Below are 23,307 nucleotides of genomic sequence, written 5' to 3'. Positions count from 1 at the left end.
AATGCAAACGTTTGAGCGATGAGGATCAGCAGGTGTTTCTGTTTTTCTCAGTCGCTTTGGTGCAAATTCAAACTTGTTCAATCTTCAAATCCTTGTGTCACTTGTGCACGTCATAAAAGCTTTTTCTTATTTCTTTTAACAGGTTGCAAATGTTTCTCTGCTTTTTCCTACGTTTTCAAATGCTTTTGTCATGTTGATCAAAGTGTGTGACACAGGTCTCTGTTGAATTGTCTCGACCGCCACAACATTTAAACATAACTTCATTGTATAAGTATAAAACATGCAAAAATAATAGTTTACAACAGAATGTCCCTCCAGAGCAACACTGTAGTATTGACAACATAACTAAGCAATTTGATTCTTATCCATGTGGAGTGAAAGAAGGACTCGTCATTCTGATTCACTAACAATGACACATATTTTTCTTTTGAGAGATTAACTAAGGATTTCAATAAAGAAACTGGATTTTGTAATCCAGGCTGTTTTGCAGTTTGTATGAATTGTTTTGAGAAATACATTTGCTGTTTTGTAAATGTCAAAAGTGATTTGAGAAATGCACCAAAGCAACTGAGAAAAACTACAAATACTGAGGTTTACTTGGAAAGCTCTCATAAAATCTCTTGTGTTTCATAATCGACTTTAGTGTTGGTGTATTTTACAGCCTCACAGTCTCATATATAAAGCACATTGTCTCATATAAAAAGTGAAAGTAAAAATCTTGACAGAGGAACGCACAGCAGCTCACTGTGGTTTACCATTAAATCTTTCCTACAGGTAAGTTTTCTAAAGTTTCCTTTAAGAAAAACTGTATTTAGATAAAGTTTGTGTGTGTAATGTAAACCACCATGTTGATCAACAAATAGCTTAATATTTCCAGCCATGTGTGGAGGCAATTCATCCAGCATTCATCTAAGTTTTATACTCTTTCAAATGATGTGGTTTCTTTTTAACTCATCATGCGTATTTGCAAATGAGGAAATGTTTTGTCCATGTTAAAGAGCATAAGGCAGGAGGGAAATGTTTATTTTATCTTTGATAGCTCTTAACTATTTTTAAAGTAATACTGAAAGTAAAACCAGTTCACTACTTGAATCAAAAGAGCTTCTTTTCTTTCAGAAGTGAAGTTGATTTTATTTACTTTAGTTTGTGTTTAACGACATAAACTTAACGTAGAAGCTCACAAACAGGTTTTACGAGTGCAGATAGATAGATAGATAGATAGATAGATAGATAGATAGATAGATAGATAGATAGATAGATAGATAGATAGATAGATAGATAGATAGATAGATAGATAGATAGATAGATAGATAGATAGATAGATAGATAGATAGATAGATAGATAGATAGATAGATAGATAGATAGATAGATGGAGAGATAGAGAGATAGAGAGAGAGGCAGGCAGGCAGGCAGGCAGGCAGGCAGGCAGGCAGGCAGGCAGGCAGGCAGGCAGGCAGGCAGGCAGGCAGGCAGACAGGCAGGCAGGCAGACAGACAGACAGACAGACAGACAGACAGACAGACAGACAGACAGACAGACAGACAGACAGACAGACGCTTCTGTAAGAAACTATATTTGTTGTTTATCTGTCAACTTCTTTACATGCAAAGTTGTAAATCTCTTTGAGTAACACTTGACCGCAGCTCGCTCTTCTCTCACTCTTTGTCCAGCCTGTCCTCCATCATGTCTGCAGTCACATCCAGTCTGTCCAAACGTCAGGAGAATGATCTGCTGTCTCTCTTCAGCCACGCCCGACTCCACCTCTTGTACAAGGCCAGCATCCACGGCTTCACTGCAGCCGCCTTCCATGGCCGCTGTGACCGGCAGGGGCCCACAGTCATTGTGGCCTTCAACGCTGCAGGGTTTGTCTTTGGGGCTTACACGTCCAAGGACTACGCCCAGAGTGGACAGGCCGTCAGTGACAGGGAGGCTTTCCTTTACAGCATCAGTGCTGAGAGAAACAAGCCACTCAGAGTGGGGAGTATCAGTGGGAAGCATGCCTTCACAGATGGAGGCCCCGGTCCAAACTTTGGTGCCTTGGTTTTCTTGCACGAGGACAAGCCTGCAGTGCAATCCAATCCAGGCGACTGCTTCAACTTCCAGGAAGCAGAGTTGCATGGGAATGACTTGGCACTGACAGAGTTAGAGGTGTATCGGGTTGAAGGTTTGTGAAAGAACTTTCTTTAATGAAAATACAATGGATCTCCGATGACTGACTCATCTGAGATCGACAATTAGACTAGATTACACATGTGCATGTAATCTAGTCTAAAGAATAAACACCGGTTTAAATATGTATATTTTTTTATTACACCAGGTCTAGGAGATCTCCTGGAGAAGCCTTGGAGAAACATCCAGTGGTCGTCTGAGTACGTAACCAAAGACAACATGTCTTTATGTAGAAACTCTTAAAAGAAAATTTGTAAAATATGTAAAAGTTACATTTTCAAATCCATGCTGAATTGTGCCGAGAAGTTTTCTCACCATAATTTTTGCAACAGCATTTTTAGGTAGAGCGTTTTTAAGCACTTCTGGAAAAGAAAAGACTGATTTGTAAATATTGGTGCTTCTTTTTATTTCGTGAATTTGTTAGAAAACAGACCTTGATGTGGTAAATATAATAACTGACTGAGAAACGTGCAGAGTGTTTTTGCTATTTTAAATCTATAGTGATCATGATCTTGACTATTTGGTTCTCTTTTTTAAATTTTTTTTTTATGTTGCTTCTTTTGCAGAAGAAAGCAACAACTGATGACAAGTATCCAGAACTATCTGCCTGAAATCAAAGCCGTCAATCAAGCCCGCGTGCTGCTGGTGGGCCCTGTTGGGGCCGGCAAGTCGAGCTTTTTTAACTCCATCAACTCCGCATTTCGGGGCAACATGACATGCCAAGCCATCACTGGCACAGCAGGGGCGAGCGTGACCACTCAGGTACCAGCAAAACATTCACTGCTAGATTTTCTGATCAGATTCAAAGGAAGAAATGTGCAGGATTCACTGGGAAACACAGATCTGTTACACTTCCTGTAACTTACAGCTGATGGTGGTGATATGATTAGATTTGACTTATTTTTAACTGACCACCAATTTATATATTTCTTATATCTCCTGCAGTATCGCGCCTACACCATTAAGGCAGGAAGACGTGGTGGGACTCTTCCTCTGATCCTCTGTGACACAATGGGGCTGGAGGAAAACGCTGACTCCGGCTTGAACGTTGACGACATAGTCAGCATCTTCAAGGGGCACATGAAGGACCGCTACCAGGTTCTTCAAGCACGCGCATACTTTAGCGTCACGTTATGTCATCCATTTAGATGTGGAGTAATGAATCATAGCAAATCATTTGTTTGCTCTCTTCAGTTTAGCAGCTGTTCGTCAATCCTAGAAGATTCTCCAGGCTATCAGAAACACGTAACTCTGAACGACACGATCCACTGCGTGGCGTACGTCATCGACACCTGCAAGGTGTCACTTCTCAGCCAGAAAATGCTGGACAAGCTCACTGTCATTCGGAAGAGGGCCAACCAACTTGGTTAGTGGGAAAATGTTATGCTGAAGAGCGTTTCAAAGTATTCACCTTATGTTGCTATAGTTACATGGTGCTTTAAAAATGTTGTCGTACCTCCACTTTGTCACGTTAGAACCCCAAGTATTTTATCAGGATTTTATGTGTTGGACCAACACAAACTATTGCATATCCATGAAGTGCAAAATGCAAATTAACTCAGACTCACTTGGATTGAATGGAAAGTCACTTTCAATCAGTTGGATATAGGTCAGGACTGTGACTGGGCCATTTTAAAACATCAACATGCTGGATCTAACCCATCCTACTTTAACTCTGGGCATATGTCCAGGCTCAAGATGGAAAATGACCCTCAGCCAATGTCTCAAGTCTTTACTTTTCTTCCAGGATTGTGAGTTTCAGATTGTTATTTGCAACAAAATTAAAAACCGTTCAGTCCTGACCTTCCACTACATAATAATTTGTGTTGATCTTCTTCATTCTATCTTGAGAAAATGGGGAAAAGTTCAAGGAGGATTAATTATTTTGTACGGCACCATATCATGCATTAGGTGTCACTAACGGGATGCGTTTGCTTACACAAATTTCCTCCAGCATTTCCAGGATGAAGCTCTGATTTCTTGTAGTCAATCTACAAAAGCATAAAAAGTATACCCTAGCGATCGTCACAATGCTCTCTTAATCTTGTTTCCTGCCAGGAATCCCTCAGATTTTGCTGATGACCAAAGTGGATGAAGCCTGTCCACTAGTGGCAAAGGACTTGAAAAATGTCTATCGCAGTGTTTACGTCCAGAAGAAGGTGACATTTTAAGCCGATATTACCTTATTTCAGGAAAACATCTTGTAATATGAAGGAGATCTATAAATGTCGTTTCAGGCCCGCCAGTTGAGTGATTCCTTGGGCATCCCTTTGTCCTATGTGCTGCCGGTGAAGAACTACAGCGAGGAGCTGGAACTGGATCAGAACACCGACATACTGCTGTTTATGGTCTTGGAGCAAATGCTCAACTATGCAGACAGTTACTTTGAAAACCAGATCACAGATGATCAGGATGGAAGCAATGGACCGGAGCTCTACAGATCCATCGATCCCCGCCGAGTTGTGTCACAAAGTGACGAGCCTAAGATTGTTTGAGCTACACAGTTACACATGTTACTGTACTGTGGAAAAGTGTGGATTGCGTAATGCTGTTACCTATCAGGAGGTTTCTGATTGACAGCTGTGCTTGGGGTGAGGAGGGATTGCTGAAAAGTCAATACAATGTGGTGTGGACTGGCTTTGAAAACTCATATCTACTGAATCCTATGGTTCCTTATTTCTGGACCTAGACTGGATTAGATGTATTTGTCTAGCAAAGCACCTTGAGGTGTCATTTTATGTTGCTGCCATATAAATAAACTGTAAAGGACATGAGCTGAACCAGTGTCAATTTCTTTACGCACAATTACAAAGTCCAATAAAACACATTCCACTGGAGCGCGTCATCCAGAAGCTTTGCTCTACATGCTGTCACAGAATAAATAATCCACGCACACCCAACCCTAACCCCCTCCTATTTAGACTTTGTTCTAAGTACACATTTTTGCAGTAATTTAATTTTAATTTTTAACTTGCATTTAATTTTATTTTGTGAAAAATACACGCATGTTCACTATGGTTACTGTGATTAGAAATCGGCAGAGAGTTGCTTACTTTTCTCAGCCAGTAGGTGTCAGTCATAATTTCACATGAAATGTTTCGGAACATCTTTGTTATGGAAAATGTGAGGGGGCTTTATGTTGCACAATTGCTCTCGATTGTTTACTTCTATTCTTTTTACAGACGTCTTCGTGATCACATGTTTTCTCGTGCGTAACGTCGACTCGAGACAACGTCAGAATAACACAGCAGTCTTTTTTCTTTTCTCCTTCAAAGTTCTTTACAACCACCCGCAGGTTTAACAACAAAAAATAAAACCCAGGCGTCTCCGTGAGACGTCGCTTCGGCTTCTGCCAATGGGAGAAGCCGAAGAGTTTCGGTGCCGCCCTCCTCTGATCCAGAGTATAAGACGCGTTGTGCAACCTTGCCAACCACCACAAACGCTGCGTTGCGAGCCCTCCCGCAGAGATCTTACTCTCTCAAACTACTTGGACTATTAACACTTTCACCAAGCTGGGGTTATTTTCTGATTTGCAAACATGATTCCCGAGGAAAGTTTCGCCTCCGTAGAGAACAGGTCAGATTTTATTTGCAATGTTTGGAAACGATCTGTACGTTATGTTTGCAGGGACGTCCTGTTCTGGACAGGAATGTCTTACGTCCTTTGACTCTGTAGATATTTCTTATGCTGTTCGCCAGGGCTGCAGATTCTATAGAAATGAAACCAAAAGCACCTCAGTACCGCAATGGACAATGTTAATACTCCACAATAAGGAGTGATTGGGTTTATTTTATGCATGCATGCTGCACAAATACTTTACAGTAAAGTAAAAATGCTATTTCTTTTAATGCATAGATCCTTGCTGCATTAATTGCATGGCTAATGCATTTGTTTTACTTCTATCATAGCCTCTCAGCATTTTTACGGGACAATTTTTGAAGTTCTTTTTGTCTCTTTCTGTGTTCTAATGAGTAATTGTTCTGTCCCAATCCTCAGGATGCAGTCTGCAAGCCTGGCACTGGAGGAGTTGCTTGTAACTGCCCAGAAACAGCACTGCCTCACTGTTGGCATCTATGAATCAGCAAAGCTCCTTAATGCGTGAGTAGAAACCATTAATTATGGCTTAAGTCGGGGCATTATCGTGTTTCTCGGCTGTATTTGCTCTGCTCGCTTTCCAGACACCAACATTGCCCCAGTCTGACAGCTGCAAACGTGCGGCTTACAAGGTGTTTGTTGTTCTTCCTCCCTCTCTAATGTTTCCCTCGGTTCCCCCAGAGATCCGGACAGCGTGGTCCTGTGCGTTCTGGCGGCCGACGATGAGGAGGACGTGGCGCTGCAGATCCACTTCACGCTGCTGCAGTCCTTCTGCTGCGACAGCGGCATCAACATCCTGCGGGTCTCTGGGGTTCAGAGGTTGTGGCAGCTTCTGGGCGGAGTGGACGCCAACCGAAACCAGGAGGAGAGCGGAGACCTCCACTGCATGCTGGTCACGGTGGGTTTGCTACGACGAGCGACTTCCTGGTTATGGGTATCAAGGTGCATTCTATATGTTAAAATCCAGAAAGGAGCAGCACTACCCCTCCCCCACTTGTTGCTATGCACCGAAAAGAAAGTTCCTACACATTTGATTTGCATAGAACCTTGTGGTAATTCTCAAGGTATAGTTCAGCTGTACCTTGAGAATCTCATGGCAGTCCATTCCCTAAACAGAAACTATTTATGAACTGAAAGCCTGATGCTTTTCGCTCCACTGTAAATATGTCTTGCCATCTTCATATCGAATTCTCCTTAATACATGATCGTGCTAATCATTTATTTTCTTTTATTTTCCTTGCAGAATCTTCAGGTAGACCACTGCAGGCTACAGGAAGTTGGGACTTACTGCCAAGAGAGTCGACGCCTAGACCAGTGGGTTCCTGAGCTGGTTCTGCAGGAACGCTGAAGGGAATATTCCTAGACACTCTGGAGTTTTTGGGTAGAAATGCAAAAGAAATGAAGGAACTCGATGGTCAAGCTGCTATAGTCTTGAGTGGACTCAATCCTAGGACCCAGACTGAAGGCAGGACGAGCCGAAAACATTCAGGAAGTTGCTGTAAAACAGTTGGACATTTCTGCAAGACGTGAAGAAAGAAAACTAGATTGACTGATAGTTTCTTCTCCATCAGGAAAACAATCTTATGCACCTATTTTGGGCTTCGGTTTTAGCTCTCACAATGTTCAAGGACCGTTTTTTTTAAATTAATCACTGAGGGTTGCAGCAGACTGTGTCTTGTCCACACCCAGTTCATACCTGGAAGATTTTTATGTTTGCTATCTGGACTGAAATGTTGTAATAGTGAAACTACTGTATAGCCAACATTCCTAAGTGTTCAGAGTTGGGAGAGTCTCTGCGTAGAAAGGGTGTGCGTGAAAACATGGTATGCACGCACAATGTCTTTCTTTAGAAACGCCTGGGTGTGCTGTCGGTGCGTTTTTGCAGAGAGCAGCTGAACCTGTGGAGGAGTGATCGCTATGGAAACTGAAACTGCTCTGTTAGAAGGATCTGGCTGGCTTTGCAGAACAAAGAAACAGCAAAAAAAGAAAAAAAACAATAACAAGCAAACAAACAATAAAAGGTCTCAGGACCTGATGATGATTTTTTTCTTTGTTCTGAATTCAAACCTCAGGGGGATACAGAATGATCTGATCAGGACCATAATGTAATGTGCCTTTACAAATGTTGCCTATTTTATAACAGTATGAAAAGTTTAATTTATTGTTTGTACCCTTTGTTCTTGGTCTATTCTTTTGTGCAATAAGTCAATAAATTATTGGATTCGTTGAAGATTTCCTTCCATCCATCCGTCCATCCATCCATCCAGCAGTCATTGGGCGATAGGTGGGCCACACGATGGACAAGTTGCCAGTCCATCGTAGGGTGAGAAGACTCCTACTAAAAATGCTTAAGAAAAGTCAAGCGTGCATCATGAAAGCTGCCGAGTTACACAACAGCTGTTTACGGTGGCACCGAAGTCATGGAAAAATGCATGCGCTGCTAGGTCAAAGTCTTTGTTGACTATTACTTTTGTAGTGAACGTAAGTCAACCGGAATAACACCAGGGTGGAGCCTGAAACTACGCTGAAAGAAACAGGCAAAGCCAGCTGATGCAGACTGACTGTCCCTACAGGAAGTTTGGAGAAGATAAAAGCCTCCCTGTCAAACCTTCGTTTCTCTGATTGTCCTTGTTTTGTTACATACTTTTAACTTCTTGCAATTCAAGGCTGCGCGCACATTTGCGTGGTAAACTGTATCTCCATTGTGTGCCCTCTGCTTTACTCTGCTTCTTTCTGTGCTGTCACATGTCTGTCCACCACTCGGCCAGAAGGGGAACACCCAGGCACATGGACCACACGTTTGTTTACACTCTGCTGCTCAGAGGCATAACGGGCGGCGGCGGACTTTTAACAGGCTATGATTCACCCCACAGCCCAAATCTCGTGGCCCACAGGAGAAGAATTGTTTGAAATTTTGAGTAAAGCTGTGACTGTGGAGCGAGGGCTTCTAGAGATTAAAGGAGGACTAAGAACACGATGCAAAGGTCTAGCTGAGAGACTTGCTATTTATGCTTGGTACATTGTGATTCCATCTCTGCTCTGCACACCATGTACTTATTAAACTAGTGAGCATGTGTGTGCATGTGCTTTATAAATCAACGCAGTCTGCAGGAAATAAAAACAAAACAAACAAAAAAAAGCTTTGCTGACAGAATAAAACAAGAAAACAAAACATGATGGGCTGGATTCAATAGGTGAAATGGGAACTTTCAGCAGCTGTCAACACAATGGAGTCCAGTGACAGGTTGTGTTATATCATCTTTTTATTAATGTTATCTACTTCTCAATAGTTTTTTTTTAACAGCAATATCCACAAAATATTAACAGTGTGCAAGAAAACATGAGTTATGGCACATCAGAGAACAGTTACAAAAAATAGATTTTTTTTTTTTCCAGAATCAATCAAGGCAAAAAGGATACATATACTGTATGCATACACAGGAGATCAGAACACAAAGATGAGTCTCAGATGGGACTCCAAGCCAACTGAGTGATGCTTGATATGACAGTCCACCAGCGAAGAGCCTCAGACTCGCCTCACTGGGGCCGAAAATGAATTTTTTGTTGAGCTCACTTTTTGAATTGGCAACGTGAGCCACATGCTCCGCTTTAGGACTGTTCGTTCTGTTGATCTGATAACTCCACAACCAGCATTAACACAATATACGCCACTATAAGGCAAACTAACAACTAATCAATCAGACAAACTGTCGGCAAAATCAGCAATTCAGGCCGGCCGTCTTTGATTGTAGCCCAGGAAGAGATGGAATGATTGAGAAAAAATATAATAAGAATGTAAAAAAATAAAATTTGTCAGACATTTTTAGGGCAACAGTGTGCGTAGTGGTATGATATGCATGCTCATTTTATTCTTTAATAGACCCAAGTTTTATCCTCCTTCCCCACATCCATGTATTTAAAAAAACAAACAAAAAAACAATCACACATCTGTTATTATTAGGCATATATGTATAGTAAAATATCACAATTTGTTTAGCATTACAGTGTAATCGTTCTTCTAAGCATTAACACTGCTGAATTAAAAATGATTTTTAATTAATAATTGGACATTTTTATAATCAGATTCATTTTCTGTCCAAATAGAGTACACTATGTTTATTTTACTACAGCTATGTCCTTTCTGCTTGTCATATTAAAAGGTTTCAAAAAATCTTTTAATAACGCATAGGTTGAAGATAGCTTTCAGACCAAAAACAAATCAAAAACGGTAAACTTGCAATAGAAAAAGCAGCCCACAAGCTTTCTAAAGCTTATACATTTTCTTGAACAGAAAAGTTGAAGCCAAGTAAAACACTTTATTTAAATAATGAGCAACAGAAATACTGAATGGTGCGTTTTGTTACAGCAGTTTCCACTTTTTAAGCTAAGAGACAAACTGTCAACATTAGCCTCAAACTTATATTTTATAAAAAATATTCTGAAATTATTGGTTTATTCTTTGTTGATATGTCCTTTTGGACTTCATTGACTGATGATGTTTCAAATTAGTTGAAGACAAGCTAATTTGACCGGTGGAATATGCTAGGTATGTGAATTTCACAACAATTTTAACTTGCGGCATTTTTTTCCTCCTCTCTCCAGCTAAAGTAAGCACACCTTAAAAAATAAGTGGATGTCAAACATCCTAATTCTGTTTGATTTGTCTGGGAGTTAATCTGGAAAACAAGGGGGATTTGACAACAATTGCTATGCTAACTACTACAAATAATGTAATTATTTGCGGGGCAGCTAGCATTGCCAAATTTACTGGGACATCCAGAATAAAGGACAAAATTGGGTTGTACCTTACTTCATTTCCGTTTATTGACTGCTACCTGCAATGCTATTTTCAGATCACCAGATGGCAATAAAACAGATTCAACAGCACTTAAGCACTCTTATCTTTGTTAAGCATGCCAGGTGCGAAGTGTAAAGCAAAATTTTTGCCTTTTCACGCTGTTGATGGTTTCGATTGGCCATGTAGTTGTGAATCACTGCAGCAGAAAGAGGACAAAAGACTGCTTGAATCAGTTTAAAGTAGCAAACATATTGTTGAAAACAATGAGAACATTTTAAAAAAATGATTTCTCGCTGTTTTACAGAGAATAGGATTATGATATGTCAAATTGTGTATATTTTACAAGACTATTCTCAGTGTATTTTGCTTCTGATTGGATAGCAAAAACATTGCAACCCTATTGGAACCTGTAATAAATTAGGATACTGAAGAGTCAAAGTGTTTCTAGATGAAATCCTTGAAAATGTAACAAAGCGGAAGCACCAAAATATCACATGTGCTAGCTAAAGCTACATGACCTTTCCGCTGGCCAGACTAACCCTGACCTAGAACTGCAGGACCACAGGGTTGTAACACTGCCATGTTTTACGACAGGACAAGAGGCACTGTGCTCTAATATTCTTTGAAATTTTCCTACAAATGCAAACAAGTACAAGTCTTTTCCCAACTCCGTCTCCGCTAAATTAGACACCACCAGACCACATCCTTTCCCCCACACACATATGCATGCTATATGCCACACACCCCCAACCTGCAGTCTTATCCTTTTGAAACTGCCTGCTCTCTTTGTTCTGAATAAAATCCAAAGGCAGAATAAGCAAGGTCTTTTACAAAAAGATGTAAAATTAGGCTAACTGGTGATTTTAGCGTTCAAAAACACACAAATACACAAACATAATCCGACACAATCTGGCTCCTTTCAGCATGGTCTGTTTTAAATGCTGATCTGTGCAACACTGATGTAAAAAAATACAAGACCATGAGGAAGCATGGACCAGAAGAACCTCTCATAACCTTCAAAAGTCAGCGTCACAACTGGGTCACATGGGAACCACAAAAGAGGAGCAACAATTAAGTCAATCATGCTCTGTAACTGCGTCCTACTCTCGACTAAAATCATAATGCCGTGCAAATCAAACCACTGTTTTTGAAAAGCTTTGCTTAAATTTGCTTCAAGTCCGGTTTAGTATCACTCCTCTGAAATTATAGATGTACGACATTTGTGTTGCTTGTTGCCCCAAAAATGCGCCACTTAAGACAAAACAAAAATGGCAGCGTTGATATTAAAGGAAGGCTCAGGAGGTTGGTTTTTTTGGCCACTGCAATGAGGTCTGATGTTGATTAATCCCTCTTACAGACTCCATCTTTAACCTCGCAACATTTTTTTTTTTGTTAAAATCCTGACTGCTGCGTTTTTAGCTATAGCTAAAACCAACCTCCGCTAACGCAAGCCTTCAAAAACTGAAGGAAAAATGAGAAGACAGACATGATCGCTGACGGACGAGAGGGAAGCAGTGTTAAAAATTCCAACATCCACAGACGGGGGTAGTTCTGTGTTTAAATTCTGTATCTTACAAACACTGTACAGGGTAATAATACTCAACTGATCGGCTTTCATGGACTCCATAGAAAGAAGGTAACATAAAAAGTAAAAAAGCCAAGACAGCAACTCTTCAACTTATCACTTCTGCACGTCTGAAAGAAAGTTTTTACACTTAGTTTGTTTCTCTTAATGCCATTCTCTTCCCTCTTCGTTTTCAGGTTTTACAATCAAGTTTGGTTTTGTTAGATTGGAGGAGCGTGGTGGAGGAGCAGAGGACACAGAAAGGGGGAATCCAAGAGCTGGTCTCTGGATTGTGGTGAACTCACGTTAAATGAATTTATCCTACTGTTTAGACCGGATTTGAAGTCACTGCAGGCATCAGATTATTCAATCAACGTACATCTCCATCTTTCTAAAATACTCCCTACATGTATCTTTACATGTAACAACAAATATGAGCTGAACACACAGAAAATGTTGAAGTTTAAACTTTCTCCGTTGTAGAAGATGGATTCTCCAAAGTGGACAGTCTGTGGCCTCGCTCCCACTTAAAGTAAAGCACACGAAGGTTTGATGTACAGTAGAGACTCTACGACCTTATGAGGTGAGACCCCTGATCCAAACCAGGTCGGCCATTGGTAACGCCTCCTTTCCGTTAAGGTAAAACAACAACAACAACAAAAAATAGTACAGTATTGTCTTAAATGTTAAGCAATGCTTCAACAAAATACCTAAACATACATTGAGTTCACAAACAAGTATCTCTTAAGAAAAAAAACAAAACAAAAAAAGCAGTAAACGTTCACGGTTAATAGCTTGAGTTCTTTGTTGAGCTGTTCGCTGAGTTCCTCTAGTTGGTCCAGATCTGAGGTCGGCTAAGACATCGACTCTGAACCAACGGCAGCAGCTGTCTCGAGCCGCAGCGGAACCAGCGACAGCGGATCAGCATTTAGAGACAGGGTTTTTTTTTTTTTGTACAGGTTGGCACAGCTGGAGGCTTGGCCAAAAAAAGGCTGGAGGCAGCCGCAGAGAGGCCGCAGGAGGAGAAGAGGTCTGTTGATACGGATTCGAGAGGGAACATGCTGTGGTCTGACCAAAGCAAAGACTCTAGCTAAAGACAACGCTCTCGGATTGTCTTCTTTTCTTTTTTTTTATCTTAAAGTTCCCGCAGAAAATTAAGCGTTTATTGAGCTTTTTGATGCGACACTGGGTCGTGTTTGGCACAGTTGGCCTTGCGCCCACCACTTATTTGTGTTGCCCACATGCTTCTTCCCACTGCCTGCCTGTGCAGCAGCTGCCCATCATTTATCCAACGCCTCGGAAAAGAAACGGGCTTCCTACCAATTGCTAAATGTCAGAAATCCCTTTTCAAGTTAAGCGGTTGTTAATTCACCAGCATATGGGAATAATACCGAAGCACCTTGGACCATACTCTATGCTTAACTCATCTCAGAAGCTCTGAGGACAAGATACCTGCCCCCTAGTGGTGGTTCTGGATTGTGGCACTGTTTCTGAGTGGCTAAATTTGGAGCGACTGTGTGTGTAACCCCCAAACGCCAGCTGGGGTTTCTTGGCGTCTGAGGATGGGTGGGGACCTATTTTGATTGCAAAAGTCAACTTTTATGTGTGAGCCTTGTGTGTGTGTGTGTGCGTATGCGTGTGTGTGTGTGTGTGCGTATGCGTGTGTGTGTGTGTGCGTGCGTGTGTGAGGGCAAAAAAAAGCACGTGTGAAGCTATAGGATGATGCAAGGCTTTTTGTCCTTGAAAGGGTTTTCAGAGGTGGGCACGCCAACCAGCAGGGGGTCGCTTCGAGCGTGCTGCTCACAGTAACTCATCAGGTCCGCCGCCGCTTTAGACACCTGGGGGGACGGACAGGAAGAGGGGTTCAGAAAAAAACAGAGGGAGAGGACAGAAAAACGACTAGAGTGAGGGAAAGAAGAAATACAAATGATGAACAAAATTAAAGCTTCAAGACTCGTTTTATCACCTCTAGAGCCTGTCGTGATATTTTGTTTCTATCTGGTTTGTTATTTTGTTTAAATCATGTATTTATCAAGATAATATTTAACTTTCTAAAAAGAAGTGCATTCCTCTGATGACACCACATAATTACATATTTAACTACAATTATCTTTAGGAATTAAAAGAGAAACACTTGAAAAATAAAATCAAGCTTCAACCAGTAAGAAAAGCAATCACCAAAAAAAACAACAACAAAACAAGCAACATAAAAATCAGATCACAAGAAGCAAAACCAATAATTTGGGAAAGATTTAATCTGAGACCTAAACAGAGGAGAGAAAGGAGAATATTTAGTATGAAGTGGGATCTGCCTCCATAGAGGTGGGTTGGCAACTACAGCACTTTTTCTCCTTTTAGTCTCTGACTAAATCTTGAAAAAATGAAGGAAAAAACTTTTAAAGTAATTTTGAAATTCAGAAATATATATAAGGGGTTGTGCCCATTTAGGAATTTTGAATTTAAACCAGTGAAAAGTCACTGGGATTAGAGTGATGTACGACAGCAGCATTTAGAATGCTAGTAGCTTCTGTAATCTAACTGTGAAGTAATGAAGGCAGAACTTACTAAATCATTACTTTTCAGGATAACGTTCTTAATCAGTAATCTCCCAACTTTTAAAAAGGTAATAACAAAGGTCAACAGTTATGTAGACTGCTGGTTAGGGTGTCAGATAAATCGTTTGAACCAAAAATAAACTTTATCATTTTGACAGTTTTGTCATTATTTAGTTTAATGAATGGATTTTATAAATGGAGGAACAGCTGGGTGGCATAAAAATGAAAAGAAAGAAAGAGAGTTTTTTTCCCCTCGTCTTATTCGCAGATTTTACTCAAGCTTAGCATTTCATGGAAATCTATACTTTATTAACAAAAAAAAGTATAGCGTGAAAAAACACAACTAAGCTTTAACATTGAACCTCAATTAAAGTGGTGCCGCATAAAACAAACAAACAAAAAAAATAGGAATACGAGAGAGGAAATATATGATCCACACACAAAGTAGATGACCAATATTATCACCTTAATGCGTTCAATTCCTGCCTCGATCCTCAGCTGCTCCACCAGTTTCCTGGCCTGGGCGATATTATTAGTAGTGGACATATTCATCCATCAGAAGACACCAACACAGGAGAAAACTGCAGGGAGAAGAAGAAGAAGAAAGAGAGGCCTTCAAAAGGAAGCTGTCGTCATGCCCTACCTTATTTGTCTCAAAGCAAATGGCTCTTAAAGTTGTTCTGTGAATCTATAATTTTCCAGGAGCCCTGCTTTCATACCCTTGACAGATTTTTATCGATTTGCCTTTCTATTGTAAATGTTGAACAACATTAGTTGTGGAGCCACAGCACCACATAGAGGTTTCAACGTGGCATTGCCACACAAATGTCGACAGAGAAACCTGTGGATACGCAACACAGAACATGCAAAATAAACGCGGAGGGACCCCGGGGGTTCAAAGGGAAACAGGTCCACATTTATGTTCGTAATGTCTGAGACAGGAATGCTTTTCCTGCCTCTAGGATCACACAACAACAACAACAACAACAACAACAAATCAACTCCAAGTTGTTTTGCTGACTCCGTACTCCCGAGAACATGGATCATGACACATTAGCCTCTACAAACGGAGCCTTACCTGACCGGCGGTGTGCAGACAGGGCTCTCTCTGAACACTAATGCGAGAGGACGGAGGGGACGAGCTGAGGGAAAGCAGGTGCGGCAGGACAACAGTAGGCGTGTAATGAGAACAGAGCTGGGAGGCAGCTGAGTTTACATTGGCTTCTCTCTGTGCAGAAGAAAAAGCAAGTTATACAAACGTTTGATGCTTTTTTTACAGTCCGACAACTCTAATCACCAATAATCAATAATTATTCCATATTCGGCATGTAAAAGTACTCCCACTTCTGAACGTTTTCCACATTTTGCCATGTTACAACCATAAATTTAAATTTATTTTCTTTTTTTTTTAACCTTATGTTACACAAGAGTACTTTAGTAGAGTATTGAGCAATTATCAAGGTAAAGAAAATTGATGCACGTTTATTTTAAAATTATTTTTAGTACAAATCTCTTACTCTGACACCATCAAATAAAAGTGCAACATGTTGCTTTCACAAATCAACCAAGCAGTAAATGGTCCTAAACTGTCAACGGGGTGTGATTTAATATTGATATAAAAAGTTGAAGACAAGTTCAGGTTATGAAACTCCCTCCAAATAAAATGGTGCCTCTGGAGGAGCTGCAGAGATCCACAGTTTAGGACAAGATGACTAATCTTTATATAAAGGCAATCATTAGGGCAGCAATGCCTCCATTGCTGAAAGTTGCTTTGCAGTTTGCAATAAGATGACAAAGCAAACACGTGAAAGAAGTGCTTTGGCAAGATGAGACAGGAGTTTTTCTTTTCCCCACATGCAAAATGCTACAGTGTGTTGAACTGAACGGTACTTTACTTTAATGACAAATGCGACTTACTGGCATCACATTTCACTCTAAGTTGCAGCAAATCACAATGAGGTGTGGAGAAAATGATGGAATCCTCTGCAAATCACGTCTGTAGCTACAGACAACCAACTATAAAAAAGAGGCAACATGATAAAGATGAACAGATTCACTGGCTGAACAAACTGCCGACGAAAAGACGGGTGGAGCACAGTCAGTACGCCATCCAGCAGGACAGCGATTGCAAATATCCAGCAAAACAACAATCAACATCACCATCATGTGCTGGCAATGGTTCAGTCAAACTACAGATCTAAATCATTTTGAGGATTTCTGTCTCTGACTTGTTTTCATGGATGCTCTTCCTCCAATCTGACAATCTGAGTTATTTTGTAAGAAACACCCCAAAACAACATATTAGCCATAATTATTGCTGTGAAACCTGGTTTTTAAAAAGACTGACAAGAAACATCCGCCACACTTTTCAGATCCAAACTAGCCACTACTTTTGTGTTGGTCTATCACATTTATACATGAATACAGTAAACTGACAGTTGTTATTGCAACGTGACAAAATGTGAGAACGTTGAAGGAGTAAAAGTGAAAACCAGGTGAACCGTTTGCTCTTTTGTGCACATCGTTCCCAAGACGCTTTCACAAACTTTCTGGCATCTTTTGTTAGCCCAGCTTCGAGCTCAACGAGAACGCCTCATTGTCAGTCACTTGTGATCACGACCACACCTCGCGCCTCACCTACGGCGCTACCAGGGAGCTCAGCCCTGCGCCGCCCAGCGCCTCGGCGTGCAGCTCTGTCTGTCGCCCGAGCTCTCAGGAGGAGAGTCCTGCTTTAATTACCACAACCGTGGAGCAGATCAGAGAACCGTGTCTGTAATTAGGGCTCCTGTGTGAGCGGCTGAGTGTGCAAGTGTAAGAGACAGAAAGAAATAAACACTTAGTAATAGTAAAAAAAGATATTTCCTCTTGTTCTTTAAATATGAAAGCAGTTGGGGGTTTTTTGGGTGGGGGGAGGGTTGGGGGTTGCCTATAAATTTTAGGAATAATTCTTGTTTTTTGGTTGGAAAGAGATTCCCAAATCAGCCAAACTACATTAAATAAATTAAGATAAAGTAGCTTTTGCTCGCTTTTGTTTACATCTGATTTACTGTTGGCTGATGATAATAAACAGCTTTTTCTGTATTTCTTGCCACATCAGGACAATGGTATCTTCCACATTACTTTAGCGAAGTTGTACTTTTGTCGTCCTCAGCTTGATATTTTGAGAAGACCAGGCTTAAAGGGATATTTGAGGAATGTTTGAGCCTTGACAAAAGGCAGCTTCAGTTTCCCGTAACATGTATGAGGTAATCGGTGTGGTCGTCTGCTGCTGTAGCCCAACCGAGTGACAACCTTCTGCGATTACCCAGTTAAAACGTGGTTGTTTTTTGAAAAATGTTCACAGCAACTCATCTGTGCTCAGTTTAAACTTCAGCAAGTTATCTTCACCACTGTATGTATCGATGCTGCCGAGTGAGAACTAAAAAACGATAGTTGTGGTGTCAAGAAACGGAATAGGTGCACCTAATAAAGAAGCTATTTTCATGTACAAATCAATAACAGCTTCACTTGCACTGCATGGCTTCCTACATTACTCAAAAAGGGCAACTGCTGTCTCTCTGCACACACTTTGATCAGATTTAGTGTTCCTTTGGTGCATATATAGTGTGTACCTCTTGCTAATGTTTTGTTTTCTCTAATGACAATAAGTCTCTGTCTCAATGGAAGCTTACCAGCATTAAGGTAGACAAAAAAAACCCAAAGGTTTGCTGTTATAATATGTGCAGCCTGTTGATTTTTAAAACTTTCTGGGAGCTTAAATAAATCCCCCCCACCCCCTCTTCACTCCCACTTAAGTCACATCCATCTCCGCTCCAAAACATTAGAGGAATACACGAACATCAACACAGCATCCCAACGAAATACCCGAGCAGTAAAACACAGCCCCGCCAGATCTGGACAGGCCCCGCTATCAGCAGCCAGCCAGGCAGCCAGCGGAGCCCACGGCGGCTCTCAGGACGCGCAGAACCCCCGCATCAGCCCCCCGCATCAGCCCCTTATTGATCCCCAGCAGCTGCCTGGCGCTGATCGGGCCTGCATGTCCTCTGCTCTACAGGCCCCGCTCGCTGCTCCGCCGTGTGAAAACACAATGCGGGTATTTTGATGGATAGAACAGCGTGTCCTCTCTCCCGTGGCTATCCACGCACTAAAGACACACACACATACACACGCATACGCACACCAAGCATGCACACGCCTGTACGCACAGGCACCCAGACCTTGTGCACACATCAAAGCGAAAGATTATCTCCCCTCTCCTCCACCCCCGTCTCCTCCTCATGTGAAGACCAGACAAGATCGCTTGGAGCTTTGCAAGAAGACCCCCCCCGCCCCCCACACGTCCACCCCCTCTACACCCTCCACGCACCCCACCCCCCTCCCCCCACGATCGCCAGCCGTGGCAGTGGGGTGGTGACATGCTCCAGCAGACCGCTAGAAACCCGTCCAGCGACCACACAAGACCGGAGCGCACGCCAAAAAAATATGTTCCGCTATAATGCAAAATACGCGGGCCTACTTCGACAAATAAGATCCAGCGTCTGCTGCTTGCGCTTCCTCAGAGGGTCCAAAGCCCCCCAGGCTGTAAGAAATCTTCCACTGACCCTGTCCCCGGTCCTCCCCACCCTCTCTGCCGGCTACAAAAAAAAAAAAAAAAAGGGGTTGGGGAGGTGTGTGTGTGTCTGTGCGTGCGTGTGTGTGTGTGTGTGTGTGTGTGTGTGTGTGTGTGTGTGTGTGTGTGTGTGTGTGAAGGGGGGGGATCCGGATTCGTGACACCGATGGAGCCCCCCTCTCCTGCTGCTGCAGCCGAACCTCGGTGACAAGAATCCGGGGGGGTTCGCAGAAAGCGCACAGTGTTATTATAAGACAGGAAGGGAGGAAAATAGCCGAATATCACCAAACTCACCTCCGAATGCGCTGGATTGGTGATTTAAAGGGCCAGATCCGCTCGCTCGCTCCTCGTCTCCACCGAGCCAAACGCCTCCCCCACCGCTACAGTGTCTGTCCACTCCTCTACCTCCCCCCTCCCACCATCACCCCCCCCTCTCTCTCTCTCTCTCTCTGTCTCTCTCTCTCTCTTTCCCTCCCCCTCCGATAAGCAGCTTTAACCCAGGTGTTGGTAAAACATCATCAAACGGAGCGACAACCATAATCCTTCTAGCAGTGGGGCTTATTTTGTAATTTCCCAATTATATTCTTATCAATAAACACGCAGGGAAATATGAAAGAATATGTACCAAATTTAACAGTGGTTATTGTTATTTTTCTCCACAAATGCTACTTATACTATTTCCAATCCCCCAGCAGCCATTAAAAAAAAATGCCATCTTATTTTGGGGGACCGACACGTGTTTCCTAACTCTTCTTTCTGTGTATTATTATGAACTCGTTGGTTCAGAAGTTTATACGATTTAGATGAGAAACGCGAGGAAGAAAGATAGAATGAAAGAAAAGAAAGAACGGAAAAATGGAAGGAGAGATGGGAGAACGGATCAAGCACAACACTGAAACCAAATTCCGTACACTTCCAGGCGCAGGAACCTGGTCTTATACTCTGTAAACAATATTTCTACACACAAAAAAAAAAATAAAAGCTTCACTCACAGTTTCTCTTACTGAATTGTGCTCAGTGACATATTATGTATGTAACCACGCCATTAAACCCATTAAACCGGCCGTCTTCTCTGTGCAGGAACACTCTTGTCTTTGCCTTTAATTTTCACATTAAGCATCAGAATCTAAAACGGTGACAGTGGGACTCTTAGCCACGCCCACTCCATCTGGACCTGGTTTACTTGTACTGTAAAAACAACTGTATTTCTCTACAGTGCAGCGCCATTTTACACCACGCGATGGCGCCATTTACCAACTTCTCTAGCTTCCACGACTCAGTGGGGGAGGAGGTGGAAGAGGAGAGGGCTTCTTGCTCATTGGCTCTGCGCGCGCACACGCACACACAGCTCCACTCCTCCTCACAGATGAAGACGCGGCTCCATCTACCGCTAGCGTTGGCTGAATACAAACCTTTCTCTGAGCCGAGCAGGGATGCGGGTTGGATCCTGCTTTCAAACACAGACTTCTTGTTCCTTTGCTTGTTCTGAAAGGCAGACAGAAACAGCCTTTTGCCACTAGTTTAAGCTAACATGCGTAGTCTCTTTTGGTTTCCATTTTACTCCCACTGACCCCACCCTTGTTGTTCTGAGCGACACCCATGGTTGGTTAGAAAGAAGTGAGCAGTGGAAGCCCATGAGTCATCATGACAGAAGTAGCATCCACCCCCATATTTTTTTATTTTATTTTTTGCAGGCGCAGCATTGACCTAATTGGATAAACATGTGTCTTAGTGCGTGTGCAACCACAGCATTGACATAATATAAGAGTAGACCCCGCATTGGCTGCTCCGGCGCAAGAAATACGGCGGCCATCTTGGAGCGGTCGTCCCTCCTACTTTGCTTAATCAAAACAGCAGAAGATGCCTTAGTATTGAGGGATATTGTTGTTCGGATCGATGGACTATTGATGTGAGGGCTCCACAAACAGCATTTCACAAGTAAGATGGACATATTCCTGTGTATATTTTGTGATTAGAATTTTAATTTACTGTAAATATATCCACCGGCGAGATACCAGCTATTAGCTATAGCGCTTGGTGTAATACTGGGTTCAGCCCCACTATGAAGGCTAACAGATTCCGTAAATCTAAAAAATTTTTATTATTCTCTAAAATTGACTTAGATTATCTGACACAAGAGCCTACATTAGAAATGAAACATCCATCCATTTTCTTACACCCTTGTCCCACAGTGGGGTCGTGAGGGGTGCTGGTGCCCATCTCCAGCTAACGTTCCGGGCGAGAGGCGGGGTCACCCTGGACAGGTCGCCAGTCTGTCGCTGGGCAACACAGAGACACACAGGACAAACAACCATGCACACACACACTCACACCTAGGGGTTAATTTAGACAGATCAATTAACCTGACAGTCATGTTTTTGGACTGTGGGAGGAAACCGGAGTACCTGGAGAAAACCCACGCATGCACAGGGAGAACATGCAAACTCCATGCAGAAAGACCGGGGCCGGGAATCGAACCCAGAGCCTTCTGGCTGCAAGGCAACAGCTCTACCAACTGCGCCACTGTGCAGCCTAGAAATGAAACAATGTAACATATATTATAAAACTTATAGTATGTGTTATAACATTCACCAGCAAAGTGTACACATGGTAAAGACTATTATTTATATGTAATTCTTTCACTCTGTCAAAAGTAAGATACATCCCAAATCTTCCGTTTTTGGTTTGAAGGTTTCCTAAAGACACGATGTGAGGAAGAAGAGGGAGATATCTATAAAGAGAGACAGATTCACTGCAGCACGGATGAATCTCACATTGGATTTTGGAGTCAATCTCAGCTGCTGAATCTCTGAAGCTAGAACTCGTCGGCTGGAAAAAAAAAAAAATTATATATATATATATATATATATATATCAAGGTTTAAAATAATAAAATAACAACAGTATACACTGCTCAGTTAAAATTTTATTATACATACATACATACATACATACATACATACATACATACTATATATTATTCAGTATTAATCATTATTTATTTGTGTTTGTATAGTTATATAAATATGCACTGATATTACTAAATAATTTATTAAATAAATTATGAACGGCTGTGTGCTTTGAAATATGCTCATCATACTGCATATCAATATCAGAATATTCCATTCCTATTCTATTGTTATAGCCACTAAGCATATTTAAATATGCTGAACTACGTATTAAAAACATACTTAAAAAATACAATTGTTTATAAATGTAGCTTTGATAGATGTTTGAATATGGTTTCCAGTAACAAAAAAGTGTGTTATGATCAATTAAATGCACTGATACGTCATTGTGCCTGCTGAACACATAATGCTGAGTGGAGTGGTGGACCGCTCCAAGATGGCCGCCCTAAATCTCGTCAGCAACAATAGGCGTGAGCGGTCCATGATGCGTCTACTCATATATTAGGTCTATGAACCACAGCAGCACGTGTGGAGACGATGGTTAGCTAATTAGGGTCCAACCGGAAATGGGAGGTGGGGATCGGGAGTAAGTGGGGGGGGTTGTGGTTTTAGCCTGAAGGTGTAAAGTCTTTGTTGGACACCCCAGCAGCAGCAGAAGGCTTGAAAACCTCTAGCTGTCAAAAGGCATCTCTGTCTCCACCGGAGTCACTCCAGGCGGAGGCCACGTCCACGTCAACGTCACACCGTCACCATGGCGACCGTGCTGGGGACAGCATCCCCCTGGCAGATGTCAGAGAGCTAAGAAGTGTGAGTAGATGAGGAACAGGGAGACCGAGGGGCCGGCACCTCTGTGTGACTTTCTGACAGTGCGTCAGGCAGTTAACGGAGGTTATCTGAGACGTCTTCGTGCGACGACCTGTGAAATGATTCACACGCCTTCTGGTTTTCCACGCTCCGTCATGTTCCATGAGCAAACAGCAGCGTATTGTTGAGATTTTACGCCACAGGACGAGACAAGCTGTGCTAAAATGTGAAGCGTACAAGGTTTTCAATTCTGCTTTGAAAACTACAGAACGTGACGTTTAATAATACAAATCTGAAAAGTGGTG

The 23,307-nt window shown here is 42.0% G+C and overlaps 3 protein-coding genes across 9 annotated transcripts; 2 read left to right on the top strand and 1 right to left on the bottom strand.

The window, feature by feature from the left end:
* Positions 1-70: 70 nt before the first annotated feature.
* Positions 71-4,944, top strand: LOC103458443 (interferon-induced protein 44-like). Its single transcript, XM_008399263.3, has 8 exons — positions 71-774; positions 1,672-2,165; positions 2,319-2,370; positions 2,737-2,932; positions 3,116-3,268; positions 3,365-3,536; positions 4,229-4,329; positions 4,408-4,944. Exons 2-8 carry the CDS (start codon positions 1,685-1,687, stop codon positions 4,663-4,665), a joined length of 1,413 nt encoding a protein of 470 aa, XP_008397485.1. The 5' UTR covers positions 71-774; positions 1,672-1,684; the 3' UTR covers positions 4,666-4,944.
* A 647-nt stretch (positions 4,945-5,591) lies between these two features.
* On the top strand, positions 5,592-7,994 carry LOC103458442 (growth arrest and DNA damage-inducible protein GADD45 beta-like). Its single transcript, XM_008399262.3, has 4 exons — positions 5,592-5,746; positions 6,167-6,268; positions 6,446-6,662; positions 7,008-7,994. The coding sequence occupies exons 1-4, from the start codon at positions 5,709-5,711 to the stop codon at positions 7,110-7,112; spliced, it is 462 nt and encodes a 153-aa protein (XP_008397484.1). The 5' UTR covers positions 5,592-5,708; the 3' UTR covers positions 7,113-7,994.
* Positions 7,995-9,009: 1,015 nt separating this feature from the next.
* gng7 (guanine nucleotide binding protein (G protein), gamma 7) lies at positions 9,010-19,696 on the bottom strand. 7 transcript variants are annotated; one of them, XM_081603370.1, is made up of 4 exons: positions 19,585-19,696; positions 15,760-15,909; positions 15,147-15,262; positions 9,010-13,964 (listed from the first exon to the last, which is right to left on the bottom strand). In XM_081603370.1, exons 3-4 carry the CDS (start codon positions 15,231-15,233, stop codon positions 13,839-13,841), a joined length of 213 nt encoding a protein of 70 aa, XP_081459496.1. In that variant the 5' UTR covers positions 15,234-15,262; positions 15,760-15,909; positions 19,585-19,696; the 3' UTR covers positions 9,010-13,838. The 7 variants fall into 7 exon arrangements, with proteins under 7 accessions (XP_081459496.1, XP_081459497.1, XP_081459495.1 ...); XM_081603371.1 differs by lacking the exon at positions 19,585-19,696 and adding an exon at positions 19,283-19,325; XM_081603369.1 differs by lacking the exon at positions 19,585-19,696 and adding an exon at positions 19,198-19,317.
* Between the last annotated feature and the right edge of the window lie 3,611 nt (positions 19,697-23,307).

This window comes from Poecilia reticulata, chromosome 22 (assembly GCF_904066995.2).
Source record: "Poecilia reticulata chromosome 22, P_reticulata-male-v2, whole genome shotgun sequence".
Lineage (NCBI taxonomy): Eukaryota > Metazoa > Chordata > Actinopteri > Cyprinodontiformes > Poeciliidae > Poecilia > Poecilia reticulata.
Note: the sequence above shows the minus strand (reverse complement) of the source record. Positions and strands in the feature narration are given on the sequence as shown.

Excerpts from the sequence above, each read along its gene's own strand:
- LOC103458443 (XM_008399263.3), top strand. The coding sequence starts at position 1,685 with ATGTCTGCAGTCACATCCAGTCTGTCCAAACGTCAGGAGAATGATCTG. Across the intron at positions 2,371-2,736 it reads AACATCCAGTGGTCGTCTGA|AAGAAAGCAACAACTGATGA; the intron begins GTACGTAACCAA and ends CTTCTTTTGCAG. Across the intron at positions 3,537-4,228 it reads GAAGAGGGCCAACCAACTTG|GAATCCCTCAGATTTTGCTG; the intron begins GTTAGTGGGAAA and ends GTTTCCTGCCAG.
- LOC103458442 (XM_008399262.3), top strand. The coding sequence starts at position 5,709 with ATGATTCCCGAGGAAAGTTTCGCCTCCGTAGAGAACAG. Across the intron at positions 6,269-6,445 it reads TCAGCAAAGCTCCTTAATGC|AGATCCGGACAGCGTGGTCC; the intron begins GTGAGTAGAAAC and ends CGGTTCCCCCAG. Across the intron at positions 6,663-7,007 it reads TCCACTGCATGCTGGTCACG|AATCTTCAGGTAGACCACTG; the intron begins GTGGGTTTGCTA and ends TTTTCCTTGCAG.
- gng7 (XM_081603370.1), bottom strand. The coding sequence starts at position 15,233 with ATGAATATGTCCACTACTAATAATATCGCCCAGGCCAGGAAACTGGTG. Across the intron at positions 13,965-15,146 it reads CAGGAATTGAACGCATTAAG|GTGTCTAAAGCGGCGGCGGA; the intron begins GTGATAATATTG and ends CCGTCCCCCCAG.